The sequence below is a fragment of the Macaca nemestrina genome, chromosome 1 (genome assembly GCF_043159975.1).
Source record: "Macaca nemestrina isolate mMacNem1 chromosome 1, mMacNem.hap1, whole genome shotgun sequence".
In the NCBI taxonomy this organism is placed as follows: domain Eukaryota; kingdom Metazoa; phylum Chordata; class Mammalia; order Primates; family Cercopithecidae; genus Macaca; species Macaca nemestrina.
Window position 1 is genome coordinate 146,315,832 of NC_092125.1, and position 24,798 is coordinate 146,340,629.

General features: G+C 43.2%; 1 protein-coding gene across 3 annotated transcripts in view; it reads right to left on the minus strand.

Moving 5' to 3' along the window:
- The window catches only part of LOC105482794 (LIM domain only 4), a 133,932-nt gene that overhangs the window by 9,721 nt on the left and 99,413 nt on the right, over nt 1–24,798 (minus strand). The window contains exons 1-2 of one of the 3 annotated variants that reach the window (XM_011743135.3): nt 6,678–7,090; nt 3,697–3,935 (exon numbers count right to left, since the gene is read on the minus strand). In XM_011743135.3, coding sequence (XP_011741437.1) covers nt 3,697–3,932 — 236 coding nt within the window. In that variant the 5' untranslated portion in view covers nt 3,933–3,935; nt 6,678–7,090. Of the gene's footprint in view, nt 1–3,696; nt 3,936–4,133; nt 4,261–6,677; nt 7,091–24,798 lie in introns of those variants that run through there. The other 2 variants (XM_011743136.3, XM_011743137.3) reach the window with 2 other exon arrangements.

The window sequence follows — 24,798 nt, forward strand, 5'->3', positions numbered from 1 at the left end:
GATCCTGGGTTTTTTTTTTTTTTTTTTTCTTCCTAGCTAATAGTTCACATGCTCCTGTGCTGTCATTGTGCTTGAGTGGGCAGACTTCAAAGTGATATTAAATAACCAACTATTAGATTTACCTAGCACGTCCTATTGGAAAAGTGCCATTTAATTACCTAGCCTGTTCAATTAAAGGGACAGCATTCTCTGAATATAGCAGCTTGCTGTTGATTACCAGGGAAATGAACTCGCTGTCTGGCGGCGCCTCCATTCCTAACGCCACCCCCTCCCCAAACACACCCTCCACCACCAACTACCAATTCTCCCCACCCTCGCCCCAAGCCACCGCCCCCGACCGCTCCAGGCTCACTGCGGCTGCGGGCGCCACGTGAACCGCCCGAGCCCAGCCCGGGGAAAGAAAGCGCGACCCGCTCGCCGGGCTCCCGCCCTGCGCTCGCCCCCTCGCGGGCCCGAGACCGCCCGCCGGCTGGGCGCTCTGGGTGCGGCCTCGGGCGGCGCCGGCCCGGGCGCGGGCCGCTGAGCGAGCAAGGGCCCGCCGACGACCGCCACCCGGGCTTCCGGCGCGTTTCCTCGCCCTCCCAGGACCTGGAGCCCCACCCGTCGGTCTCCGAACTTCCTCCTCTCGCTGCACTTTCCACGCCAGTCTTCGGGCCCGAGGTGGGGGGTGGGTGGAGGAAAGAGGGTTCGAGGAAGAGAAACGGAGTTTCCGAAGCTACTTGGGTCGCTTGGGTGGAGCTGAGGGCTCGGGAGCCGGGGATGGGGGAGGGGGCAGTCCCAAGGTTCCCCCACTTTTGTAAGATGGGGGGGCCAGGCAGGCGTTGGTCCCTTTAAGATTCACCCTCCCCCTCCGCTCTACAACCCCCCCTTCATTCTTTCCCTCCCTCTCTTAGAGGCCAATTTTGTTAATTAAATGTTTTGTTTGCGACGCAGCTCTCATTCATTGCGGACACGTCATTCGGAGCAGATCTAAGCCAGAGACCAGATCTCATTAGATAAAGCCCATCAGAACTAAGAAAATGGAGGAGCCACTAATTAAAGCTTTTAATTGTGCGGATTCGCTGCACCAAGGCAGCCGCTTTATCTGAAATCTTGGAGGGCGAGGAGGCAGAAGCCCAGCTCTGCCCATCGACACTTGGCCGCGGAGGGGGAGGGGACTGGTGAAAGCGCCCCCTCCTCTTGCAGCCCCCTCCTCCGCGCTCAGGCCGGCCTTTCCCGCAGGCCTTTCCCAGCTCTCCCGCAGCTTTTCAGCAAGACCTTGGTTGTTTTCAAAAAATCACAACCTCAAAGTCAAGACAGTTTAAAAGCCCCTCAGTAAATCGCTATGTGGTCTCAGTCGGACCAAGGGGTCCCCTTCACCTGGCGGCGGGCAAGCAGATTACTCCACTCCTCTGCAGCGATCCCTGCGGCATTGAAAGCTCCTCCAACAAGTGGACTTGAGGGACACTGGGGAGCGGGTAGCTGAGAAGAACAGGAACGTCTGCGTCTTCCCACCTTCCCACCCTCTGGGCATCTTGATGGGCTGAGAGGAACACTGAAGGAAGACTTCAGTAATCTCTTAAATTGGAGGGGAAGGGGGGCTCACAGCTACTGGTGAACCCTGAGCAAACTATGAGGCCATCAATTTGGTACTGAGCTAGAACTCATCTCTCCTAGAAAGATCTAAGGTCCTCGGGGTAGCATGTAGTTCAAGGGCGAGCCTGGCTCCAGTTTCCAGATTCAGAGGGGAAAAAAGGAAGAACGTAGATCCGATTAATTAAGGCTCAGGGCTGGGCACACATCCTCCATTGCTCCATTAGGGCACAGGAAAACACCAAAAGGCCATTTACATTTGGCCCCAAGAATAGAGAAAAGAATGGACACAATTCCCAGGAAGCCACTTGCCTGAACTTGTCCTGGGGGAATACAAGTGGACCCATCTTCTTTTTAATTAGTTGTAATCAGAAGCGAGGGGTTTTTTGGGTTTTGTTTTTGGTTTTTTTTTTTTTTTTTTTTGAAGGCACTTGGAGAAGAGATGAATCTGTACCATTCACGGAATCTTAACAGCACTGTCAATTTTTCCACTTCAAGCCACACTCCTTTCTTACCACAGTTTTGCTTTCTATTTAATTACAATACTGTCAAAGCTCATGGCATTACTTGGAAGGAGGACCAGAAAACATTACACCCATGTTCCCGCTGATTTTCCAACATTTACCTCTAAAAGAACACTTAGTGAAATTAATGCTGCCATCTTAATTTAAAAATAAAAGCCCTCTCCCTTCCTATATTTCTTTTACTTGACTGATTGAGGATGCCAGCAGAGTGGACACAGGTTGCATTATCAAAATAACTAAATGTCATTTTACTCCATCATCTTACAACTAATGATACCACTGGGGTAAACGTATCCACACTCAGCTCTGAACTACACTGGCATCTTCTGCAATGTTAGCCGCAGAATAAGGCGAATCACAATGGAGCTAAACTTTGAACAAAATATCTCATCCACTGATTTACCCACGCTGAAGAAAGAAGAAAATTTTCTACTAATCACTTCAAAGACAAAGGTTTAGGACAGATTTACAAAGGATGAAATTCTTCTTAAAAGTGTGCGGTTTTCTAGTATCAACTGTGTGCGTGTGGGTTTTTTTTTTTTTTTTTAATTACTGGATGTTGAAACAGAACACCTCCTAGAAGCATTCATGTGCATCAGTCTATCAAACCATTTACTCAAATTAAATGTGTAATCCTTCAAATGCCTCCTTTCAAATTAATGAGTTTAAGTAGCTTGAGTTCACCTGAAAAGATCCTATAGGCACCTGACCTCCTGAATTCTTTCCATTAATTGCACTGCAACTTGTTGGAAAAGACTGCTTACATGGACATATGAATGTTCCTATACATTGCTTTAAAATGCAAGATTAGTATAATTCTATAGCCTCTTTTTCTAAATCTCTTTTGAGGATCAAGGGCAGTGATACAAACGACAACAAAAAACCCAAAACCTGAACATACTTCAACTGAAAAAAACTGCAAATTCTACATCGCAAACCACACACTAACTGAATTATTGCAAGCCTCCGAGTAACAGTATGAAGAGAAACATTATCACTAGATTTTATTTCTTGGGGCTTTTTTTCTCTATAAGAAGAATTACAAGTCTTTAAACTGATGGATAATTAGCATTTTTCTCAAGGAGCACAAAGAATGAATCACAGCTTTCCACTCAAGAAAGTTTAAAAATGCTCATGTAAATATCGTAATAAGCCATCACTACAGACAAATCATTTCTCACTAACTACACTTGTATTTTTAAGTCAACCTTTGTCTCCGAGTTCCTCTGTGAGTTCCCACCTTGTTTTAAGAACGCACCTTAACTACCACTTGAGATGTTTGCTTTTAGCCTGTAGTCCAGTAGAGGCTGACCACTTAAACTCTGCGACCAGAGGGTGCTCAACCTTTGTGCATCTAATGACCCAGTCCCACCAGATGGTCTTTACTTAGTATGGCATTTGCCATTAATTTGCCATCAGATATTGGAAGACTTAACAACATGCTTCCTGAACCCTTTAAATTCCGCCAACTAAAAGATTTTTGAGGTGAAGGCTGCAATGTATTGCCATAGGTGCCTGCTCCTTTCCTCACAACCCTGTTAACCTTTGGCCTTGCCATTGCTCTGCTCGCCCATCCCCAGGAAAGGCAGCGAAGTCTTACCTAATGTAGTCATTTCTGCAAAGGATCATGCCGCTTTTGGTGTAACAGGACGTGCCGATGTCGCCCAGCTGCGCCTGGCAGCAGGAACACTTGAGGCACCGGCTGTGCCAGTAGCTGTCCATGGCATAGAGCAGAAAGCGGTCCGCAATCTTGCCCCCGCAGCCTGCGCACCGCTTCCAGGAGAGGGAGCCGGCCGTCACCGGGGGCGGCTGCGAGCTGCTGCCCGGATTCACCATGGTCTGCAGAGGGCGGGAAGGGGACAGGGAGAGAAAGACAAAACAGGGGCGATGCAAAAGTTAGTAATCGCCGGAGAGAGAGCAAGCCCATTCCCCTCCTCCCCCCGGAGCTGCTGGAAGGAAACAGCAGGGCAAGGGCGGGAAGGAGGCTGAGGGGGAGAGCGAAGGAGGGAGGCTCGCCGGCAGCAGCCGCCTGTTTACTTTTCTCAAGCTTTGTTCTGGGGCCACGAGCTCCTCTCAACTTTCCTGCGCTTGCCGCCGCTGACAATTTCAGCTCCGGTACTGTCAAAACTCCGAGAGCAGGCTCCGCCGCGCGCTCCACCCCTCGCGGCGCCTCCTCCCAGCCCCCGCCTCCGCCCACTGCCCCCCTCCTCCGCCGCCCGCCTGCAGCAAATGAGGGTCAAACCCACCCACCGCCGTGCCCGGCCCCTCCCCAGCCCCCGCCGGGCCCCGGGACAGAGTCGAGGGGAGTAGGGAGGCGACGGCCCCGCCGGAGCCTCGTTCCCTCCCGGGCTCTGCCCTGGGAAGTGCAGCAGGAGTTCACAAGTTGGAAATAGTTCGGTTTTCCGAAAGGGAAGGAGGGAGGGACCGGCAGACGGAAGATGGAGAGCGTGGTGGTGGGAGGGAAGGCAAGGTGACGGCAGAGGGGGTGCAGTGTGTAAAGTTGCGAAACTGGTTTTTCGTATTTTAAGCAGCACCTTTCACATGCCATTGTGGTGACCGCCATCTCCCATTATTGTTCCAAATCTCATTTCATTTTGAAGATCAATGAGTGTTTTCTCTGGGTTTTCAGGACACAGGCAAGAATAATAGATCATTGAACTTTAGGATGCCTGTTAACTTCCTATACAAACACTCTCCACTTTGGTCTCACTAATCTGCCCTTGATCAGCAATTTAAATGCTAAAGCTTTGTTCCTCCAAAGGGGGGGGGGGGCGGCGTTACAGATAACGTGCGAGAAGGCAGCATTAAGGGATGCACAAGTTAAATTCGAGCCCGTTCTGCTGTCACCAAAAACTGCTTTAAAAAAGAATTCCCCACTCTAATGAATGCCACAAGAGATGCAACTGGGATATAATATAGGAATCAATTTATAAAGCTTAGCCTAAACCGATTAATTTGTTGCCTTCAATTCCGAGTCCAATAAAGTCCTAGTGTTCCTCTAGTCACTTATTCTATAAAAAGATCAAGTTATTTACTGCCAATTAAGCAGCCTGTTTTGTCTTTGTCCTCTGTAAGCTGAGAGTGTGGGCTCCCCCTGAGGCTCCCGGCTATCTGCTCAAGACATTCAGCTGATACCTCAGAAGAAGGCGAACTTTGCCTGTCCCCGGCCCAACTTGGCTGCTGCAAAAAAACGAGGAAGGAACGAACGAAACAGGGACTCGGGTTCCTTAAATAGGCCGATTTTAAACACATTTCCTCCGAAAGAGTCCCGGAACGTGTGTCCAGTGACCGCACAATAAACCAGAATAAGAACTGCACCAATTAAGCTGTAACAAAACCCTGAGACTTTGGAAACAGGACCACTCTAAAACCCATTAGCATTGCATTTATCCGAATGCATCATACCTTTATGTAAATTGATTTATCTGATGCATTTACTCGAGGAATTGCTTTTTGTTACAATTTCAGCCCTAACCCAAATGAATCTGCATTTCCTGCCCTAGGTCTTTAAACTGTTTCCCCCAACGTTTTAATCGCTCCGAATTCCTTTTTAAAAGGAGAGAGGGAGGAGATTCCAAGCTCTTCCCCGCCCCCATCTTTAGTGAGAGGTAAATATATATGTATTTTTTTTTTTTGAAAAGGAAACATTACACTGAGAAAAGCATCCAGTAACCCCATTAGCTAAAGCTCTTAAGGACAAGCAATACCTTAATGCTGATTAAATCTAAAAGAGATGAATCAAGAGGACTGACCAGAAACTGACTCCCCTGATAACTAAGGACGAGCCCTCATCAAGTTTCATTTAGAGTTGGAAAAAAAAAAAAAAAGAAGAAAGCTTTTAAGTTAAATAGGCTTATACTCTAGTAATTACATAGCCAAGCAATTTAGGTCCTGGGATAGTCAGTGAAATAGAAAGCAGAACTGGCAGCTAGAGGCAAAATCTGCCCCCCTTTAACAACGTCTCTGGTGTTTTTTAATGGAGACCAAGGGAGGGACAAACGTAACGCTGGCAATTTGTAGTACAAAAATGGATGCTTAATTCATGTCTTGATTTTAATTAGGTGATTCACCGTATTTCTCCTGGATTGTAACAAAAGACTTATAAACCAAGAGGTTTTAAAAAGAACTAGCAATACCGAATCCTGCTCACTTAGACCCTTCCTGCCACTGTTTCAAAATTAGTGTTTACTAGAGGGGGGGTATCGTGACTATCCCCACCCCCACCCCCCCAAACACACTACTTCTCATACTTAAAACCTCATCTAAGCACCCCTTGCCCTTTCCCTCATGAACTAGAAATATCCCACCCCCTCTACGGTCCCCACCAGCCCCGTTTCCAAGAAGAGCCCTTTTGTAAGCAGGAACCGCTACAAAGCTGGCGGCCCGGGGCTGCCCTCCGCGCTAGCTCGCAGGCCGGCCTCGGTAGTTTCAGACTCGCGCTTTATCTAAGGCGACGTATTGTTTACTTGCAATTTGGGACGGTAAGGGGAAGGAAGCCAAAGAAAACAGCCCTGGCCCGAATCGGCCCCCTCCCTCTCTCTCCCACCTCCCGGCCCGCGGCTCCCCCAGCCGCCCCCTTACCTGCTTTTCCCCTATATTGCAATATTGCAAGAGGCGGCGGCGGTGAAATGCGAACGAAGCCGCTCGGCTTCCAGGGAAGGGGCGCCTGGGCTGGCGGAGCTGGAGGGAGGGAGGGAGTTCTCGCAGAAGCAGGAAAGGGGAGGAGGGGGCTAAGGGCGGCTTTTTTTTTAAAATCGCGTTGCTCTGGGGCGGGTTGGGGGGCCCCCGCGTAAGTGGCAGGCGGCCGGGAGCAGAAGTGTCAGTCTCAGTCTTCGTCCTTCTCCTCCGCCTCCGGCTGCGCGCGAGCAGCTGCAGGAGCCCTCGGCCCGCGCGACGCGGCTTCAGGCGCGGTGCAGCGGCAGCAACTGCTGCAATCGCTGCTGCAAGTTTGGCAATGTGGCTTCACTTTGTATATTCCCCCGCCCGGCGGCCCCCGCCCCCGCCCGCGCTCCTCGCGCTCCTCCCGCTCCTCCTCCTCCGCCGCCGCCTTCCTCCCTCCCGCGCGCTCGCTAGCTCGCTCGCTCGCTCGCTCCGGGCTGGCAGCGGCGGCTCGACTGAGCTCCCTGCACCTCCGCCCGGGAGCAGCCGCAGACACAGAAACCCGGGGAGCGGCGGCGGACGGTGCGGAGGCCGGCAGGCAGGCGCGCCCAGGAGTCGGGAGCTGCGGCCGGCCGGGCCCGACGCGCTGGAGCCTACGCCGCTGCCGGGACTGTTGCCGGGGCTGCTGCTGCCCGGCGCGGAGGCGGAGGCGGAGGAGGCGGCGGCGGCGGCGGCGGCGCTGGCCTCTAGCCGGCTCGCTCGCTCCCTCCGCGGCTCTTACACATGTGTTACTGACAGAGCAAAATCCCAACTACTCCCCGGCTCTGCCTCCGACGTCAGCGACCCTCAGCCACTGGGCGGCCGGATTGTTCAGGCGGAATAATAAAACCTGCCAATCCGGGGAAGGACAAAGGGATGACTGAAACGAGACTCGGGGGGCGGGGGAGAGAGTGAGGCGGCGGAGCGGGCCGACAGAGGAGAAGGGAAGGGCCCGAATCAGGTGGGGAGAAGTGACCCGCTTGGCGCCTGGCGCCGGGGACCCGCTTGGGCTTACCTTCGCGACCCGGGATCCGGAGCCGAGACCCGGTGGGGCGGGGGGGCCTCACCTGCCTTCTCTGCGCACGGGGACCCTGAGGACCCGCGCCCGCTCGCTCCTCGGGGACTGCCATCCCCTCGATCTGAGAGGAGACCCTTAGGAAACTTACCATCTTTCTCAGAAATGGGTCTCTTCCTGTTTGGGAAGATAAGTCCTGCATCTTAGGGCAGTGAACTTGTATCCCCTCACGCACACGCACACAGAAGAGGATTTTTGTTGTTGTTTCTTTAATTCACGATATTGGAGATTTATGAACCGTAGTGGAAGCTTAGTTAACAAGGTAGAAACATAAAGGAAATAATAGTTGCTAGCTAAATACTGCCTACTTAGCCTCCCTCATCCCCCATTTACCCGAGTGTGAAAGTGCCTAGCAGGCATTTCTTGGATCCTTGTCAATTGCTGGTGATGTAGGGAGCACAGTCCTTATTTTCAAAGTTGACGAAAACTTCAGGGAGAAAACCTTGCCCGACTACCCTCCTCACTGTGGAGGATGAGAGGCGGAAATTCTCACAGCCCCCAAAAGCAATGGAAGTAATTGCGAGATTTGCAATCTCACAGCCTCTAGAGAGTAAGAAATGTCACTTCTAGTATAATCAAGTTTTGAGGAATGCTTTTAGGGTGCTGGCCTGAGTTTTTCCAAGGCCGAAGCACAGCCTAGATGCTTGCATACCTAGGCGTTCGACTTTATCTACTCTGCCAAATAAGTTTAATAAATCTCCAAACTGAGGCTAATATTAGGCCTGATTATTGTTAGTAAGTTCCAGAGAGATTTTTGTGGTGGAAATTATCATGAAAGTGCAAAGCCCTTCTGCTAAGTATCATTAAGTAAAACCAGCCTTGTGGGGCAAGTTTTCATATTACTGCTAGATTGAGGAAAGGAACCTGAAGGAGAATCAGGCGAGACAATGCAGATGTTGAACATCTATAGTATCTATTTGGGGGATTTCTGTCTTTCAAACCATCAAAATTAATAAGGCTACATAAGAAAGAATAATTATTGCTCATACAATCAGGTAGAGGGCATTTTAAATATCAATTCAAATAGTCATTTTTTAATTCTAGCGTCTTAAAACTAAATGAATTAATTTTATTGATTTGTATTTAAAATTGCACTGTTACAATCAATTCACCTTGTGCACATATAAAAAACTTTTTTTAAAAAAAAAGTCATTAAAACTATAATAGTAATTAACATGTCCTACACAGAAAACAGCTGCAGGTGGGCATGATTAAAGAGGACCAACTTAGAAAAGATGTAATGCTGCGTGAAGGTTAGTCAAGAAAACTCAATTAAACCAGATGAGGAGAGGAACCCCATAAACAAATAATACATTTGAATCCCCTTGTTCATTTTCACTTTTTAAATAATTTATAATAAAGCGAGATGACACTAGATCTTAGTGGACTACAATTAAGTTATGATTTGTCATGTGCAAGTAAATTTCCTTCTCTGGGCCTTAATTTTCTCATCCACGAATGAGAGAATTAAACCAAATGGTCTTTATTTTTTCTTTTTTAAAGTGATTTTCTTAGATAGGACACATATGCATAGATGTATAATGAATTATGGTACTTTTCAGTATTTTTCCTGAAGAATATGCACTAAAACGAAATCTTAATTCCTGAAGGGAATGTTAGAAATTTAACCAGACACATGTTCGGCTATCACTGAGTGATTATCCAAAGGATCCCGGTAGTTTTTGTGGAAGGAAGGAGAGTGAGATGGATAAAACTTTGAATAACAGAGCTGTAGGCTACAAGGCCTACATTTTAGAAGGTGGTTTTAGTGCTTCAGCTCTAATTCTGTGCGGAGTGAGGTCTTTAAACATGTCCTGGTAGATTGGAGTGGATGGGAGTGTATTACCAGAGAGCTTTATTTGCTGATGTGTGTTTATAGAAATACAAAAGCGATAATGGCTAACAGTCTCTCTTCTGAGAGGTGGGGAGTAAATACAGTCACTGTAATCAAAATTCAGGTGTACTTTAACCACAGCGCCACCTATGGGTAGTCTTTATTTCTGCATTCTTTGCGTTTAGCAGTCCTTTCTCATCCTGATTTGTGGTCTGAAAGTGCCTGGTTGAGTGGGTAGCAATGTCAATCTTTTATTTCCACTGATGCGAAACACAAAAACTGTGTAAACACACACAAATTCATTATGGGTAAAGAAATTCTGTATTCGAGTATTCTTCAAACAAATATTTAAAACAGTGCATAAAGTAATATTCCTGGTATAAAGTAAAATTGCCTAACTCAAAATAATGTTATATCGTGCCCCACAGTTGAAGCAACCTCTGCTGCTATCACACATTCATCATTCATCCTACTCATCTGCAGTGAGATATAAGAGTAGGGAGCTTTGGAAAAGAAAGATAAACGTAAATTGTTTCTTTCTTGAATCCTAATTAAATGTGGGAACCATACTGCTCCTAGATCAAGCTGTCATTTTCTCCACTTGCCCCAGGATTATTTGTTCATAGCTTCCTTTCTTGTTTATGTCCTTCAATCATAATCATTCTTTTCTCCAAGTGACAGTTCTCTAAGAATCTCCCATGGACAGCCAGAGGTTCTACACAGACCTGTGCAGCCTTTAATGTCTGGAGAAGGTCTAGACTATTTGATGCTAAGATGACCTCCAAGACAACATGCCCCAGCTCTTTCTCAGGAACAAATATTCTGTCCTTTTAAAATCAATGCAAAACTGTTTTTGAAGAATGTCTTTTTAGGAAGGAAAATTTTTAAAAATCTGCTCAACTTTATTGCTGCCCTCACAGAGATCCCTTGATATTGAAAGTTTCCTCCAACGTGAATACAAAAAGCTTGAGTCTAGGACAACAATTCCAGAGTGTAAAAGGTGTGGAGAGAAAAGGGAACAGTAGTTACCAACAGACAAAACCCAAGGAAGAGCAGGTTAGGTCCTGGGCCAGTTTTCTGTGGTGTCATTGTCAGCTGAGCAGTGGGGTGTATGGTATAGTAAGTAGAGTCAGGGACCTGCTGCTTCATTTAAGAATAGGAGTTTACAGGCACAGTGGCCCATGCCTGTAATCCCTGCACTTTGGGGACCGAGGCAGGTGAATCCCTTGAGTTCAAGACCATCCTGGGCATCATGGCAAAACTCCACCTCTACTAAAAATACAAAAATTTAGCTGGGTGTGGTGACAGGTACATGTAGTCCCAGCTGCTGGGGATGCTGAGGTGGGAGGATCACCTGAGCCCTGGAAGTTGAGGCTGCAGTGAGCCATGATTGTGCCACAGCACCCTAACCTGGGCAATGGGAGTAAGGCTCTGTTGCAAAATAATAATAAGAAGAAGAATTTACGTAGAACTCAACATTTCGAAAAGCCTATATATTTCACGGAGCCATATCTTGGCTTTAAAATATTGATAATATTTAATAATACTTTGAATTTACTGACTGCCTTTTTCATCTTTCTCAAAATTATTTATAAATATCTCCCTAAATGTTTCATGTGATAAGTGTTTCTGATAGTTGCCTTATTAGAATACTGTTGTTTGTTTTTTGTTAAAGCAATCCAGATAACTACGTTTGGTAAGTATCCCACCAAATTACATTAATCAGTACTTAGGAAGTTCTACCCTAACTACTCTTTTTAAGATAATAAACAGGCATAGTGAAGAAGTTGATTTTATGGCAAGAAAATAACAGATCACTGAGGAAAAGGAAACAGCATTGACGATGTGATTGCAAATATAATTTAAGATGTATATTTTGATTTTAATTATTCTATTTAAGGTATTTGAAACTCCTAGAGTTGATGGAAAGGTGAAAACGATAATAGGAAAGAAGGAAACACCTCTGTGACCCAGTCTTTTGCCTGATGTAGCAAGGCTACTTTAAAATAGCGTCATGAAATTACTCATTGTCTTCATAAAAGTTTATTAGCACAGCAACAGAATATTACAAGTCCCCCAATTTGCCTCAGAATGATCAGCAATTTTTTTTTTTTTTTTTGAGATAAGGTCTTGGATGGGTCACCCAGGCTAAAAGCTCACTGCAGCCTCAAACTTTGAGCTCAAGCTATCCTCCTACCTCCTCACCCCCCTCACCCCTACCCCAGTAGCTGGAACTACAGGTGCATACCACCACGCCCAGCTAATTTTTTTTGTAGAGACAGGGGTCTCACTGGTTGCCCAGGCCAGTCTTGAACTCCTGGCTGCTAGGGATCCTCCCACCTCAGCCTCTCAAAGTGCTGGAATGACAGGTGTGAGCCATCATGCTCAGCCCAGCAAATCTTGATATATGAATCTGTTTCACGGCAATGATACCATAGAAAAAATTGTTTGGCTTACTCATACTACCTATTTCTAAGCCTGAATTCTGTCAACAATATTCAAGCACAGTGATATTCTGCATCTATCATTACAAATAAGCTATCAGACTATATGTGTGAGTGTATTATATGTTCATTAAGGTCTTTTAAACGGTCTAGTGGGTCAATAGGCACTGCTTATTAAAGTCAAGTTAAGTCTTTGCATGGATAGATTTAATTTAGTAATAGTTACAAAAGAGGGTGTATAGATGACTGGGCCACTTGTATATATGTGAGGTGGTTATTACTAAGAATATATATTAAAATTATAAATCCAGTGGAAAACAGCAATTCTGTTTAAAATTAATTACTGTTTCTCTCCAAGATGATGGAAATGAGCACTTAGTGATAGAGAAACTAAGGCATTAAGATGTAATTCATTCTCCCTTATGTTCCCACTAACTCTTCTTGGTAAAAGAAAGGCTACTAATTCAGAAATTTCAAGGGCCCGAAACCATAACTTCCTTTGTTAGTGTCAGTTCTAATTCTAGTATTGATGTAATTAAGCTTTTTCTCTGTATGGATTTGTAGTAAGATGTATTTTAAAGTACAATATTGGTTTCTATTTGTTCACCAAAAAAAAGTTGATGAAAATATGAAAATATTTATTCATCCAACTGTAATGAATGACTCTGTTGGAATGAGGGAAGTACAATCCATAGCTGTCCTTGGACTTGGAAAGCACACATTTCTACTCTGTACAGCACCATAAATTTTTTAGAATAAAAAGAACAACCAGATATGGATTTTTTTAAATAATAAAATTGAATAACTCAATTGACTAAAATGTGTTCCCTCCACACAGAGGTTACACATTATAACGTCATCATTTATATTTCTCAACATAAATCAAATTTCATAATAAAATTGTTTTTGATGAATCACCACTTCTTTTCTAGCTTCAAAACATTCTGACAGAGAAAGCAAATTTGTCAATTTCTCTGTGATAAGAAATCACTGAAAATATATTTAAGACCTTTAGTCTAAGATAATAATTTTTTCGGAAGTTTCGTTTAAAAGGAAAACATTCAAGAGAAGCCATTTTCAAATTTGGAGAAATAACTGAAGAATAAAATAGACTTTCTTCTCAGCATTTTTTTTCAATGCCATCTGCTATACTCTCTGACAATAAGGCCAGGAGAAGTCATTACAGAACAATACTCTGGAAACAATTTGCCTCAAAAAAGAATGAAAACTTAAACAACACTACCTTCATACATGTTTGTTCTAATTACAGCATTAAAACACCCAAGCATTGTCCCCAGATGCCTGTCTCTGTCCTCTTTTTATTGCTTTTCTCCACTGAGATAACATTTAACATTTCATTGAAATTCCTACTTACTGCTTGTGTCCAGTAGTAAATCCTAGCACATTATTAGAATATCTGCCTGTTATCAGCTCAGTCAGGGAATGAATTATTGACTATAACTCATTGCTGGGAAGACTACACATGACACTCCAGTGAAGTTTTGATAATTTCTAGAAGTCATGGTAATTTATGGAAGGGGGTTTTGATTGATCTCCCACCACCTATTTTGCACCTATCAGTAAATAGGACATATATTGATGGCCTACTTGAACTCCATTAACAATATGGGGGAATTCACAATTTAAGCATTTCTCTTTTTTCTAGTATGATTTCTATTAAGACAGTCACTCAGTTTCTATTAATTTTCGTCTGTGTGGTTTACTCCTGAGAGGGAGGAATCACAGATCTCAACTACTGAATGCATAACGTCACTATGCTAATAATGATTTAGATACAGTCTTCATTTGTAGTTATACCAGCGTCTGCCTTTTGGAAAGAAAGCCCTAAGATCATTGGAACAGATGGAGGTGGAGCAGAACAAATACTGAAAGATTTTAAAAGGTCTCTTCAGGTGTTGTAATACAGCTGATAGAATAAAAGAGAATTTTTTGAATTAATGGATAGTAGGCAAGTTCGTTATTATTTGGGAAAAAGTTTATAATATGTTTGATATAAAAGGTACAGATACCATTTAATGTGATATAACTGTCACTTTAAAGTTCATTTGCCAGAACGTTAAATAACAATCACCACCAATCACAACTCTCTTTTAGTTTTAGGTTTATTTTCCTCCTGTCTCATTTTTGCTGGGTTTCTCCAAATTCAATTATTTCTCAGGGTAAACTCTAGTAGACAAATGTTCCTTTTATTTCCTTACTGAGTTTTCATCATTGTGATTTCATTATTGTTTTATTTACTACAACAATTGCTTTCTAGAAAAATAACCAGTATTTTCAACTCTTAATATATACTATGTAATATAGCAAGCAATATAAATAATAATTTAAAATGTAATGGTTATTTCCTAGATGACATTGAAAACATGTCTAGATTTCTAGAAATGTTTTCTTATACCCAATAGTATTTAGTAATCTGATGCAAAAATAATGGTGTCTCTTTTGCCAGAGCAGTCAAGATTGGAGGCGGGTAACTTGACTGAACACTTGGCTTAAAGAAAATAATTCGTTTTTCATTTTATCTTAATTTAGTAGCTTCTAGCAGTCATCTAAACAATCTTAAAATTAAAAGATAATGTTAATGGGAGAGACTGTTGTCATAGGATAATGGTTTCCTGCTGCTAGATTAATGCAGTGGCAATAATACTGGAGCATTTATTGAAAAATAAAGGGAAAGACAAAGCCAGGAGATTTATTTTTAAAGCAGGTGTCATGGATCCTATGACACTGTTGTGTTATAATTACTGTTTTAATTTTACCAAATGGCTGATGGAGAATGACCCCTTTCCCTGATGGGTGTGGGATGGCAGTGACCCTGGCTATATCCCCATTACTGGAGAGCGATACTTTGTGTCTAGAGGAGACTGTTGTGTGATTCTTCCAATCAGAAGACAGCTTCTAAAGGCTGTGTAATTTAAAGAAACAAATACCAAAAACACACAAATAAATTTGTCCTTGACCAAACAAACGAAAGGCAAGAGTCTACTTAACAGTGTCATCACTTGTTCTAGAAACACTAATAAACCCCCACACTGGCACCCAAATACATTGCTCTCCAGCAAGCCCCAGGAATGGCCATATAGGCAAAAGCTCTGTCCATGGATGTTAGCCACTGTAGCCAACTGTCCTAGATTTACTTTCTTTGAATACATAATGATAATCTGGGGCTAAGTAATAGACTTCTCCAAATGGCATTCTCACAGGAATGCTGTAGTAGTCAAAATTCTAAGATATACCCCCAAGATTCCCCTCCTCGGGTGTGTGTGCCCTTCATAACACCTTCTCCTTGAGTGTGGGTGGGCCTGCTTTAATCAGGTGAGCCCTTGTGCGAGAGGGTCTAGAAATAGAAGGCATGAAGGAGATTCAGAGCTGCAGAAGATGCTCTCCTGTTGTCCTGCAAGGGGCAGACTGCCATATGTGAGAGGCTCTATGGGGAGGCCACACAGCAAGCAAGGACCTGCATGCAGCCTCTAGGAACTGAGAGCAGTCCCTGGCCAAAAGCTGGCAAGGAATTGGAGACCTCAGTCCTACTGCCGTAAGGACATGCATCCTGCCAACAACCAGTGATCTTGGAATGAGAACATAAGCCTCAGATGAGATGGCAATCCAAGCTGACACCTGGATTTCAGCCTGGTGAGACCCTGAACAGAGAACCCATCTGCACCATACATGAACACCAGCCTACAGAGGCTCTGAGATAACAAATGGGTGTTGTTTTAAATCACTGCATTTATGATCATTTGTTATGCAGCAGTAGAAAGCTAAGAAATGCTGTGAGAAAAAGCCAAATGAGATATTTTGTTGACACCTATTTCTCTCTACTATGACTTCTTCCATTTGCTCACTTTTGTCCAATCTCCCTCTCTAGCAGAGCCTAGGACAAAAAGCTGGAGTGTCCTCACTATCATTAGGGTGTGTACCAGTTAGGATCTGGGTTATAAGCAAGAAATACCAATAACTAACTCATACACGAGGGGTTCTTAAAATTAACACGAGGCCTGAGGACCAGTCTGAGAAAAAGCAAGAACCAGAGGTGCAATAAAAATTATGAAGTAGGAATTTCAACAGTGGTCTCCTAGCAGAAATGGGGTGGTTAGTATGGTGTTGCCTAGACAAATGACCTTCAACTGTTACTGTTCTTCCCTGGGCCACCTAGTCAAGTTGCAGAATCCCTAAAAAGAGCCTCCTACTGGGCACTCTGTCATGTACCTGACCCTTAAGAAGAAGAGCAACCCTCTTAGGGCATCTACAGTTGAAACAAACCCTGGAAGTCTCCTCCCTCCCAGAATCTATAGAGTGAAAGAGGTCATTCTCTACAGGAAAATAGATAGTGGACTTTTTTTTTAAAGTGATGAATGTCAGCCAAATTGTATGTGGTCAGAGGGTGAATGCTAGAATCAGGTATGAGGAGGAGCAGAGAGCCCATCAGACAATCACATCCAAAGCAGGTTATCAAAAAAATAGGAGTTTTAGGTCACATGAGACTCCATAGTAAGTATGAGAAACAGATATCTGCAGCACATGGGGCCATCTGAGCAAATTCTAGACCCAAGAATCCAACTGGCTCCCTACACACCCCATACTTGGGTGGTTTAGACCTATATAGACCAGCCAGAATAAGACTCATTAATTTCTTACTTGTCACCTTATCATAAGCACCATATTTCCTATCTCTTAGGATTATAAGTGTCCATGACTATTTGCAGGGGCAAAGGAGGTGGGGGAATATGTTACACATTTCAGAGTTGTTATACACATGTTCAGGAGGGCCATGGGAAAACCAGTCTGGCAGGTTCAGGGTATTGTAGGATTTGTGTCAGTTGACATACACAAGTGGACTCCTGGTTTTCTTTGTTATTTTTACCTCAATTAAAATTGTGCTATCCTCAGTTCATTCATACATTCAAAAAACATTTATTGAGCACCCACTATGTGCCAACCAATGTTCAAGGTGGTAGAGATACAGCAGCAAAGAAAACAAAGCCCCTTCCCTTATGGCATTTATAAATTATTGTATGTTAGAAGGTGGAACATGCTAGGAAGAAAAGGAAGTGGGGTAAGAATGATAGGGATTGGTGGGGCCAAGTGGAAAGGCTCTTGATGGTGGAGCACAATTTTGTGTAGGTGAGTCAGGAGAGGCTTCAATGACAAGACAATATTTGCCAAGAGACATAAGGAAGTAAAGGAGCCATGCTCCTAATGGAAAGAGAATTCCAGATAGAAGCACCAACATTGCAAATGCCCTAAGGAAGATGTGTTTGGTATGTTTTAGAAGCAGGTAGGAGACCAGATTGCCCAGGGTGTAGTAGATGAGATCAGAGTTTAGATTGGGACAGATGTGGGGCTTGGGCTTTTACCTGGATGTTATTGGAGGATTCTGAGCAGAAAAGAGATATGATCTGATTTACACTTCATCCTGGCTGCTGGGTGAGAACAAACAACAAAGCAGTCAGGAAGAAGCAGAAAGATCACCATGAGGAGGTTCTTGCAGAAATTGAGCAAGAGATGATGGTGACTGGAACCACAGTGATAGCAGAAGGGAAAGTAAGAAATGATCAGATTTTGGATATATTTTGAATATCTGGGGCAGATAGAACCATGGTTTCTATTTCACAATTTACAATTGAGTTCATGCGCCTTTGATAATCTTTAGTGTGTCCATGTTTCATGGCAGCTATACCTTCCCTTCTGTTTCTGAGAAGCTGGGCAGGCACCTCCCCCATCTCTCACCCCACAGAATTCCTCTTCTCACATTCTGAGTTTATGTCAGAAATAGCCACAATATTGTTTTTCACTCAGATATTTCTATTTTAACTCAGAAGGGAGAAATAACAAATATTGAACCTTCCAAGGAATACCAGACACTAAGCTAGGTTTTTTCCATAGAGCAATTCATTTAATCACAATAACTACCTAATACAATAGGCATCATTGCCATTGCCTCCATTTTAACACTGAGGAAACTCAAATCATAAATGTTAAGGATTGTCCAAGAATAGGGTCAAAGCTGAGGTGCAAAACTTGGAATTTGGCAAAGCTTAATAGATTGAAGAAACCTTCCACAGTCCACTCCTACATGCTAATAAATTAGTCTGTGCAACTTTAGCTTCTAAACCTGTGGTTCTCAACTGGGGATGGTTTTTGCCCCCCAATGGACATTTGGCAATGTGTGGAGACACTTTTGCTTGTTACACTGGGGAAACACACTGAGTTGCTGCTATCACCAGTGGGTAGAGGCCAGGGATGCTGCTAAACATCCTGCAAGGCACAAGAAAGCCCCCCACGACAAGGAATTATTCTGCCCCAATTTTTTTTTGCTTTTTGAGATGGAGTCTCACTCTGTTACCCAGGCTGGAGTGCAGTGGCATGATCTCGCCTCACTGCAGCCTTCACTTCCAGGGTTCAAGCAATTCTCCTGCCTCAGCCTCCTGAGTAGCTGGAATTACAGGTGCCCACCACCACGCCCAGCTAATTACTTTATATTTTTAGTTGAGACAAGATTTCACCATGTTGGCCAGGCTGGTCTCGAACTCCTAACCTCAGGTGATCCACCCGCCTCAGCTTCCCAAAGTGCTGGGATTCAGGTGTGAGCCACTGCACCCAACCTTCTCTGCCCAAATGTTAAAAGTGCCAAGATTGAGACCATTGCTCTAAACCATTGTTCCATCATTGGATTGTCATAGTAGAAGTAACATAAGCTATGAGACACTTATTAATAATCTTTCATTAAGATCTAAAACCAAGGAAGTTTCTATAGCCAGAACAATTTCAGTGTGTTAGTTGGTGTTAAATTTATAGTCAAGGGAAGTTGTACCCAGTATGCCCCATGGCACAATGCTGTGTGCTTATATAAGCTCAAGAATACAAAAGCAAAACTCTGAAATGGAAGTTAGTAAATATCCAACTAAATGTCTACAAATGGTAGTGGATTAACTTGACAATTGCAATATATTTTGCTTCTTATATAGGCACTGTCAAATTATATTATTGTGGGATATGTTTGATATGATTTGGGCAGATACTCCAAAAGTAAGATTTTTCTAGGCTCCACAGAATTGTGATAATAGCTCTACAGTCATTGTTTTAAAAAGTAAAATCAGGAACAGGGCAAGGCTGTACCTGAATGAAGTGAGATGCTAAATTGTGCCAAGATTTGACAGAAATGCATTGAGGCCACAAAAACAGCAAATGCAAAGGCTCTCGGGTTGAAATCAGTATGGCGTGCTTAGTGTTAGCTCATGCTGCTAGAATGGAGTGAGAGGGACACAGTGTAACAGAAGATACTGAAGAGAGAAACAGAGCCTTTAGATTTTAATCTGAGCATATTGGGAAGCCATTGGATGGTGTTAAGTGGGGTTGTGCCATAATCTGATTTAATTTTTTAAAAAGTTAACTGGCCCTTGGGGAAGAATTGATTAGATGAATATGTGGCAGAAATTACTACAAGCTTACCACAGGATTCGTTTTTCCTTAGAAATAGAACCCTAATTTAAACTGCATATATTGGCACCTGGAATAAAGGACTGCATTTCCTAAACTTCCCTTGCAGCTCAATAGACCATGTGACTACATTTCGGCCAATAAATTCTATGTAAGAGAAAGTGTGGATAGGACTTCTAGGAATGTGTTTAAAGAGAGCTCATTCAACTCTCTTCTTCTCTTCTGTTTCTTCCTTCTTTGGGCCTGAAATGTGGACCTAATCACTAAAGCTTCACCATGAGATGGCCTTGAGGATGGAAGTTTGTACTAGGATGAAACCTTGTACTAAGATGATGGAGCAGACAGATGAAAGATGGAGGCACTGATGAAAGGCAAGTCCCTGGCAATACTATGAAGTTGTCAAACCAACACTGCAATAGTTGCTTCCAAACATATGAGGGAGAAATAAACATATCTTTCTTAAAACTTTTTAAATTTTTTGCAGAGAGTTGAAATTAATTCTGACACAGGAAGCAAAAGTGGAAGTGAAAAACTAATAAAGAGATGACTACAGCATTCCACGTGAGAGATGAAGTTGATGTGGACCAGGACAAATGGTGGAAGTGGTGGGAGGTGTAAGATACCAAATATACTTTGAAGGTAATGTTAAGAGCACATGTCAGTGCCCTTTGTGGGGAACTAAAGGGAAAGAACAAAATCAAGGATGACTTCATTTTCTGGGATAAGCAGATGAATGAGAGCTGTCCTTTTCTGAATGGGAGGCCCGGGAAAGGATTATGGGCTAAATCAAGATTCTGTTTTGGTCCTAAGCATAATAAGATTGAGATCCCCATTTAACATCCATGTAGTGAAGTTGAGAAACCAATTAGATATGTAGGTCTGGAGCTCATGGGAGAGATCTGTGCTACAGAAATAAATCTGGAAATTGTTAATATATAAAAGGTATAACAACCATGAATAAGACTATAAAAGGCCAATGATTGAGCCCTGGGCTACCCAACTTTAAAGGTCATCAAGAGGAGGACGAGCAAGTCCAGTACTTGAAAAAGAGGAGGTAACAAAGTTGGAGGAAAACCAGAGGACACATGAAGAAAATGTTGTAAGAAGAACACTGGTCAAATCTGCAAATGCTGCTAAGAGGCTAAGGTGATGATTGAAAATAGGTCATTGATTTGGGAGAGGGGCTTTATTTGGAAGGGAAGTACCCATTGGACTTCCTTTCCCCTTTATGTCTCATTGGCTAGAACAAGATCATATGCTCAGCCCTACGCCAATCCTGATTAAATCCCTGGGCCAGCTAAGGAGAAAAACACCTTCTCTTGAATGAACTAATCTCTGCCTTGAAAAAAATCAGGAATTGATTAGCAGAGAAGTGGGGGCAGGGATGATGGTTAGATAATAAACAGCCTAACCACAGTTACAAAAGTATTGTCTGCCACAATACTTTTTATTGTGAAATAAAAATTCCAGGCCTCATCACAGTTAGGGCTGGTACTACATTGGGCACATGTAGTAAAGTGATCTGGTGCTCTTTTCTGTGTTGCCATTGATCTGGTGATGAACTGCTTGTCAGGCATTTGTATACTATTAATTGCAAAATAATCACTCCCATCTTCAAGAAATTCAACACACCAAATACTTCTAAAACTATAATAAAGATGCTGTCAAGTGAAAAAAAAAAAAGAAAGGAATCAACAGCATGGATTTTTTTTTTTTCCCCTCTAAAATTCTAGAGCCACCTGCTTGTCAGCTTGGAAGAGTAAAAACGTGTTTACTTTTTGGTCGCATGCATGAAAGCTACAAAGTTATTACTGACCAAGTGTTTTAAAAATGATGCTAGAGATTATTTTTTAAAAAGCATCCAAGAGAATTCTCCATGTTTACCTTAAAATTTGGATCTCTTAGTGTCTACTTCTCTGTTCTCTGGTAAAATCACCCTTACTTGCCTTGACAAGTTCCTTAAAGTTAGTATTACATTGTCATTTGTCTCAAAGACTAAGACAGGTTATGGGAACTAGTCTCTCTTACTTCCTCTAACTCTGCTGCCAGATATGGAAACTGTGCTGATGAAATGAGTGGGTGGCTCTGGGAAGCAGGGAGTACTGTCTTATTCACAGCAAATGTGATCCTGTGAGACTGGGCCTGGCCTCATCCTCATAATAATAATAAGCTACACACGTATTACCTGCACCTTAGGAATGCTACGTTGCCTCTTGTAAGAAAATCTGAAGACACCAAAAGCTGCTGGAGCAAAATGAATAAGGAAATAATGACAGAGGGCCCACTTTGTCTGAGCAAAGCCCTTCACACAGTGTACAGCACCGAGTAGGCCCTCAATCAATGATAGTTCAATGAACACAAGATACTGCAAAACACAGAGGGGTCATGTCCTCTGGGCTTTTAAAATCTAGTCTAAGAAGAAAGAGTTAAAGGATAAAGAAACAGCTAAAGGCAAGAAGAGAATTTTGGCATGCTGTTTGTATCAGCTGCAGAGTAAGGAGACAAAGGAGACTACCAGATGGCAGTGAGAAAAGTGGAAAATCTATCAGATTCCAAGGTGAGAAGAGACATTAAGGTTTCTCTGACCCAACCCCTTCATTTCACAATGAAGTCAGGGAAGTGCAGAGGTCCAGGATTCAGTAGCAATCACCTAGCAAGCTAGTGGCAGAGCCTACCCTGGGCCCCAGGTTGCACTCTTCCCACCTCATCAATTGCTGGCTACAACTCCTTCCAATTCCAGCACATGATTCCCTTTATTGAATGGTGATTGGTCAAGAGAACAGGTATGAGAGCCACAAAAGACTGAGCCTCATGCTCAACTTTGTCTTCTGACTTCATACTTAACATTGACCCTTCACTTTTGACTGGAGATCACCGAGATAGGTTACTTGGAATAGCAATCTCAAGTGTGTGACAGGCATTGTTGTTTATCTTTCCAGTAAATCATTCACAACCATCCCCTTTCTCCTCTCTAGTGGAAGCTTGGTTTTGTTCAGTTACCAAGGTGCCAAGTGGTTTACCAGAACCTAAAACGCTTCACAGACTACAGAGGTGAATCATGATTGGTCCAAGACTGGAGCACTCCTTGCCAGTGATTGGTTTAGGAGTAGGCATGTGACTTCCTTTTGACCAGTAAGATGTGAAAGGTCAGCTGCCAATATTTCCAGGAAAGGTGTCCTTGCTCTTTATCCAAACAAACCAGAAAAGTGGGGAAAGAAATGGTCCCATCTCTTATACCTTTTGATGGTGTTACGTGAGGACCACATGCCTGGAACTCCTGTTATCTGGTGACCCTGAAGGGAGTCACCAAGGCCATGAGACAAAGGGAGTAAAAAGATAGTAAGAACCTATGTCTTTAATAATGTTGATGGGGGCCTGAATTAATCCAACTGGAAACTTGGGATTTCTAACTTCTCGTTACTGAGGAAATAAACACCCCTATTGTTCTAGCCACTTTTATTTTTTATTTTAATTTATTTTTGAAGACTAGATCTCACTCTGTCGCCCAGGCTGGAGTGCAGTGGCGCAATCTCGGCTCGCTGCAACTTCCGCCTCCCAAATTCAAGGGATTCTCCTGCCTCAGGGTCCCGAGTAGCTAGGATTACAGGCAGGTGTCACCACGCCTGCTTAATTTTTGTATTTTTAGTAGAGATGGGGGTTTCACCATGTTGGCCAGGCTGGTCTTGAACTCCTAATCTAAGGTGATCCGCCCACCTCGGCTTCCCAAAGTGCTGGGATTACAGTCTAGACACTTTTAACTGAGTTTTCTGATCATTGCAGCCAAAAGCATCTTAATTATTATAAAGAACCAATCTTCAGAATTTCTGATAATACTGAAGAGGTTTATTTTGTTTTCTGAAAACAACAACAATGACAACAAAGAGGGCTGTCCTCAGGATGATGTTTCTGCAATTAGGCTCTCCCAGTAGCAAGGCCTCCCTGGCGGCATGATTCCACCACATGCTATCTCTTAACACTCTTGTTTCCAGAATGCCTATTATTTTTAATGTGGGATTTTGGCCTCGGTTAAGTCTTGTTTATACCATTAGGATTTAACATGCCTCATGCCTCTATTGGGTTTCTCTTGTTCCTTACCGCCTGTTTCAGAAGGCTAGGGAGACCTTGAAAGAAACAGACACTGGGAGAGGAAACAAATTCTCTGTATCAGTCTTATGGGTACTAATATCTATTTCCCACCAGATGGATGAGATTTCAGGGTCTGCTAAATTCATGATGTGTACATTTGAAATGTATAAAACGTTCCCTTTGTTTCATCTGTTTGAATGGGGGCAGTAATGATATTCCTTCACTGTATATAGTTATTAAGAGTCCTTTGCTTATGTTAAGGGGGCTTATGGAAGGTTTCAGCCAAACACAAAACCACTTATTAGGACAAACAGAGCTTTTAAAAGAATACTATACTCTCATGAATAAACTAGTTTCTGATTGGCTAGAGTTGCAATTTAGCTTTTATCAGTAATTAAGGGCAAGCCATGGAGCAAACTCGTTAGTTGACACCAATTACAATTGGTAGACGAACTAATGAGTCCAAGAAAAAAGTTATTTATTTCTAAACTTTTGAAGCATAATTGTTGTGTAAATCGGATAGCGAGCAAATCTTTTCCATACGTTTAGGTTGGTAATTGAGAAATAAAATGGTTACCAAATGTACTCTTTGTCCAGTTTTGTTCTGCAGCCGGTCTCTCTCGGGACTCTTTAAAGTGTAAGGAAAAGGTGATGTCAACAGCAACGTACTCTGGGCAAACGGAGCCAGGATTAATTAATAGAGATGAAAGGGAAACACTAGACCTTTCTAAACCATCGCCTTACAGTCCCCACAGTTAGATGCTTGCTGTTCTGCAGATGACCAAACACAGTGCCGAGGATGAGGGCCAGGGCCCAGAGACTGCCTCGTATTTAAAAACAAAACAAAACAAGAGAATGCAGAATGAGCCTTGTCTCCATCTCATTTCCAGCATGTAGTCTTAAAAATGAGGAACTCTCAAGAGCTTTTCCCTTTGAAGTTTAATATGTGGGACTTTACATCAATATAACATTTTAAAGTGTTAAACAAATTAGTCTCTGGTTACAAAAGTTTTGAGACATTTGCAAGTTGCTGTTTAACTAAATTTAATATGTGCCAGCAAAGTTGATCGTGCAGTTGTTCATTTAGAAGAATGCACATTTGGAATGATTAATAAATAAACCAGCCTCCCATTGCTTCAACCTCTGTGTTTATTTGAAGGCAATCTA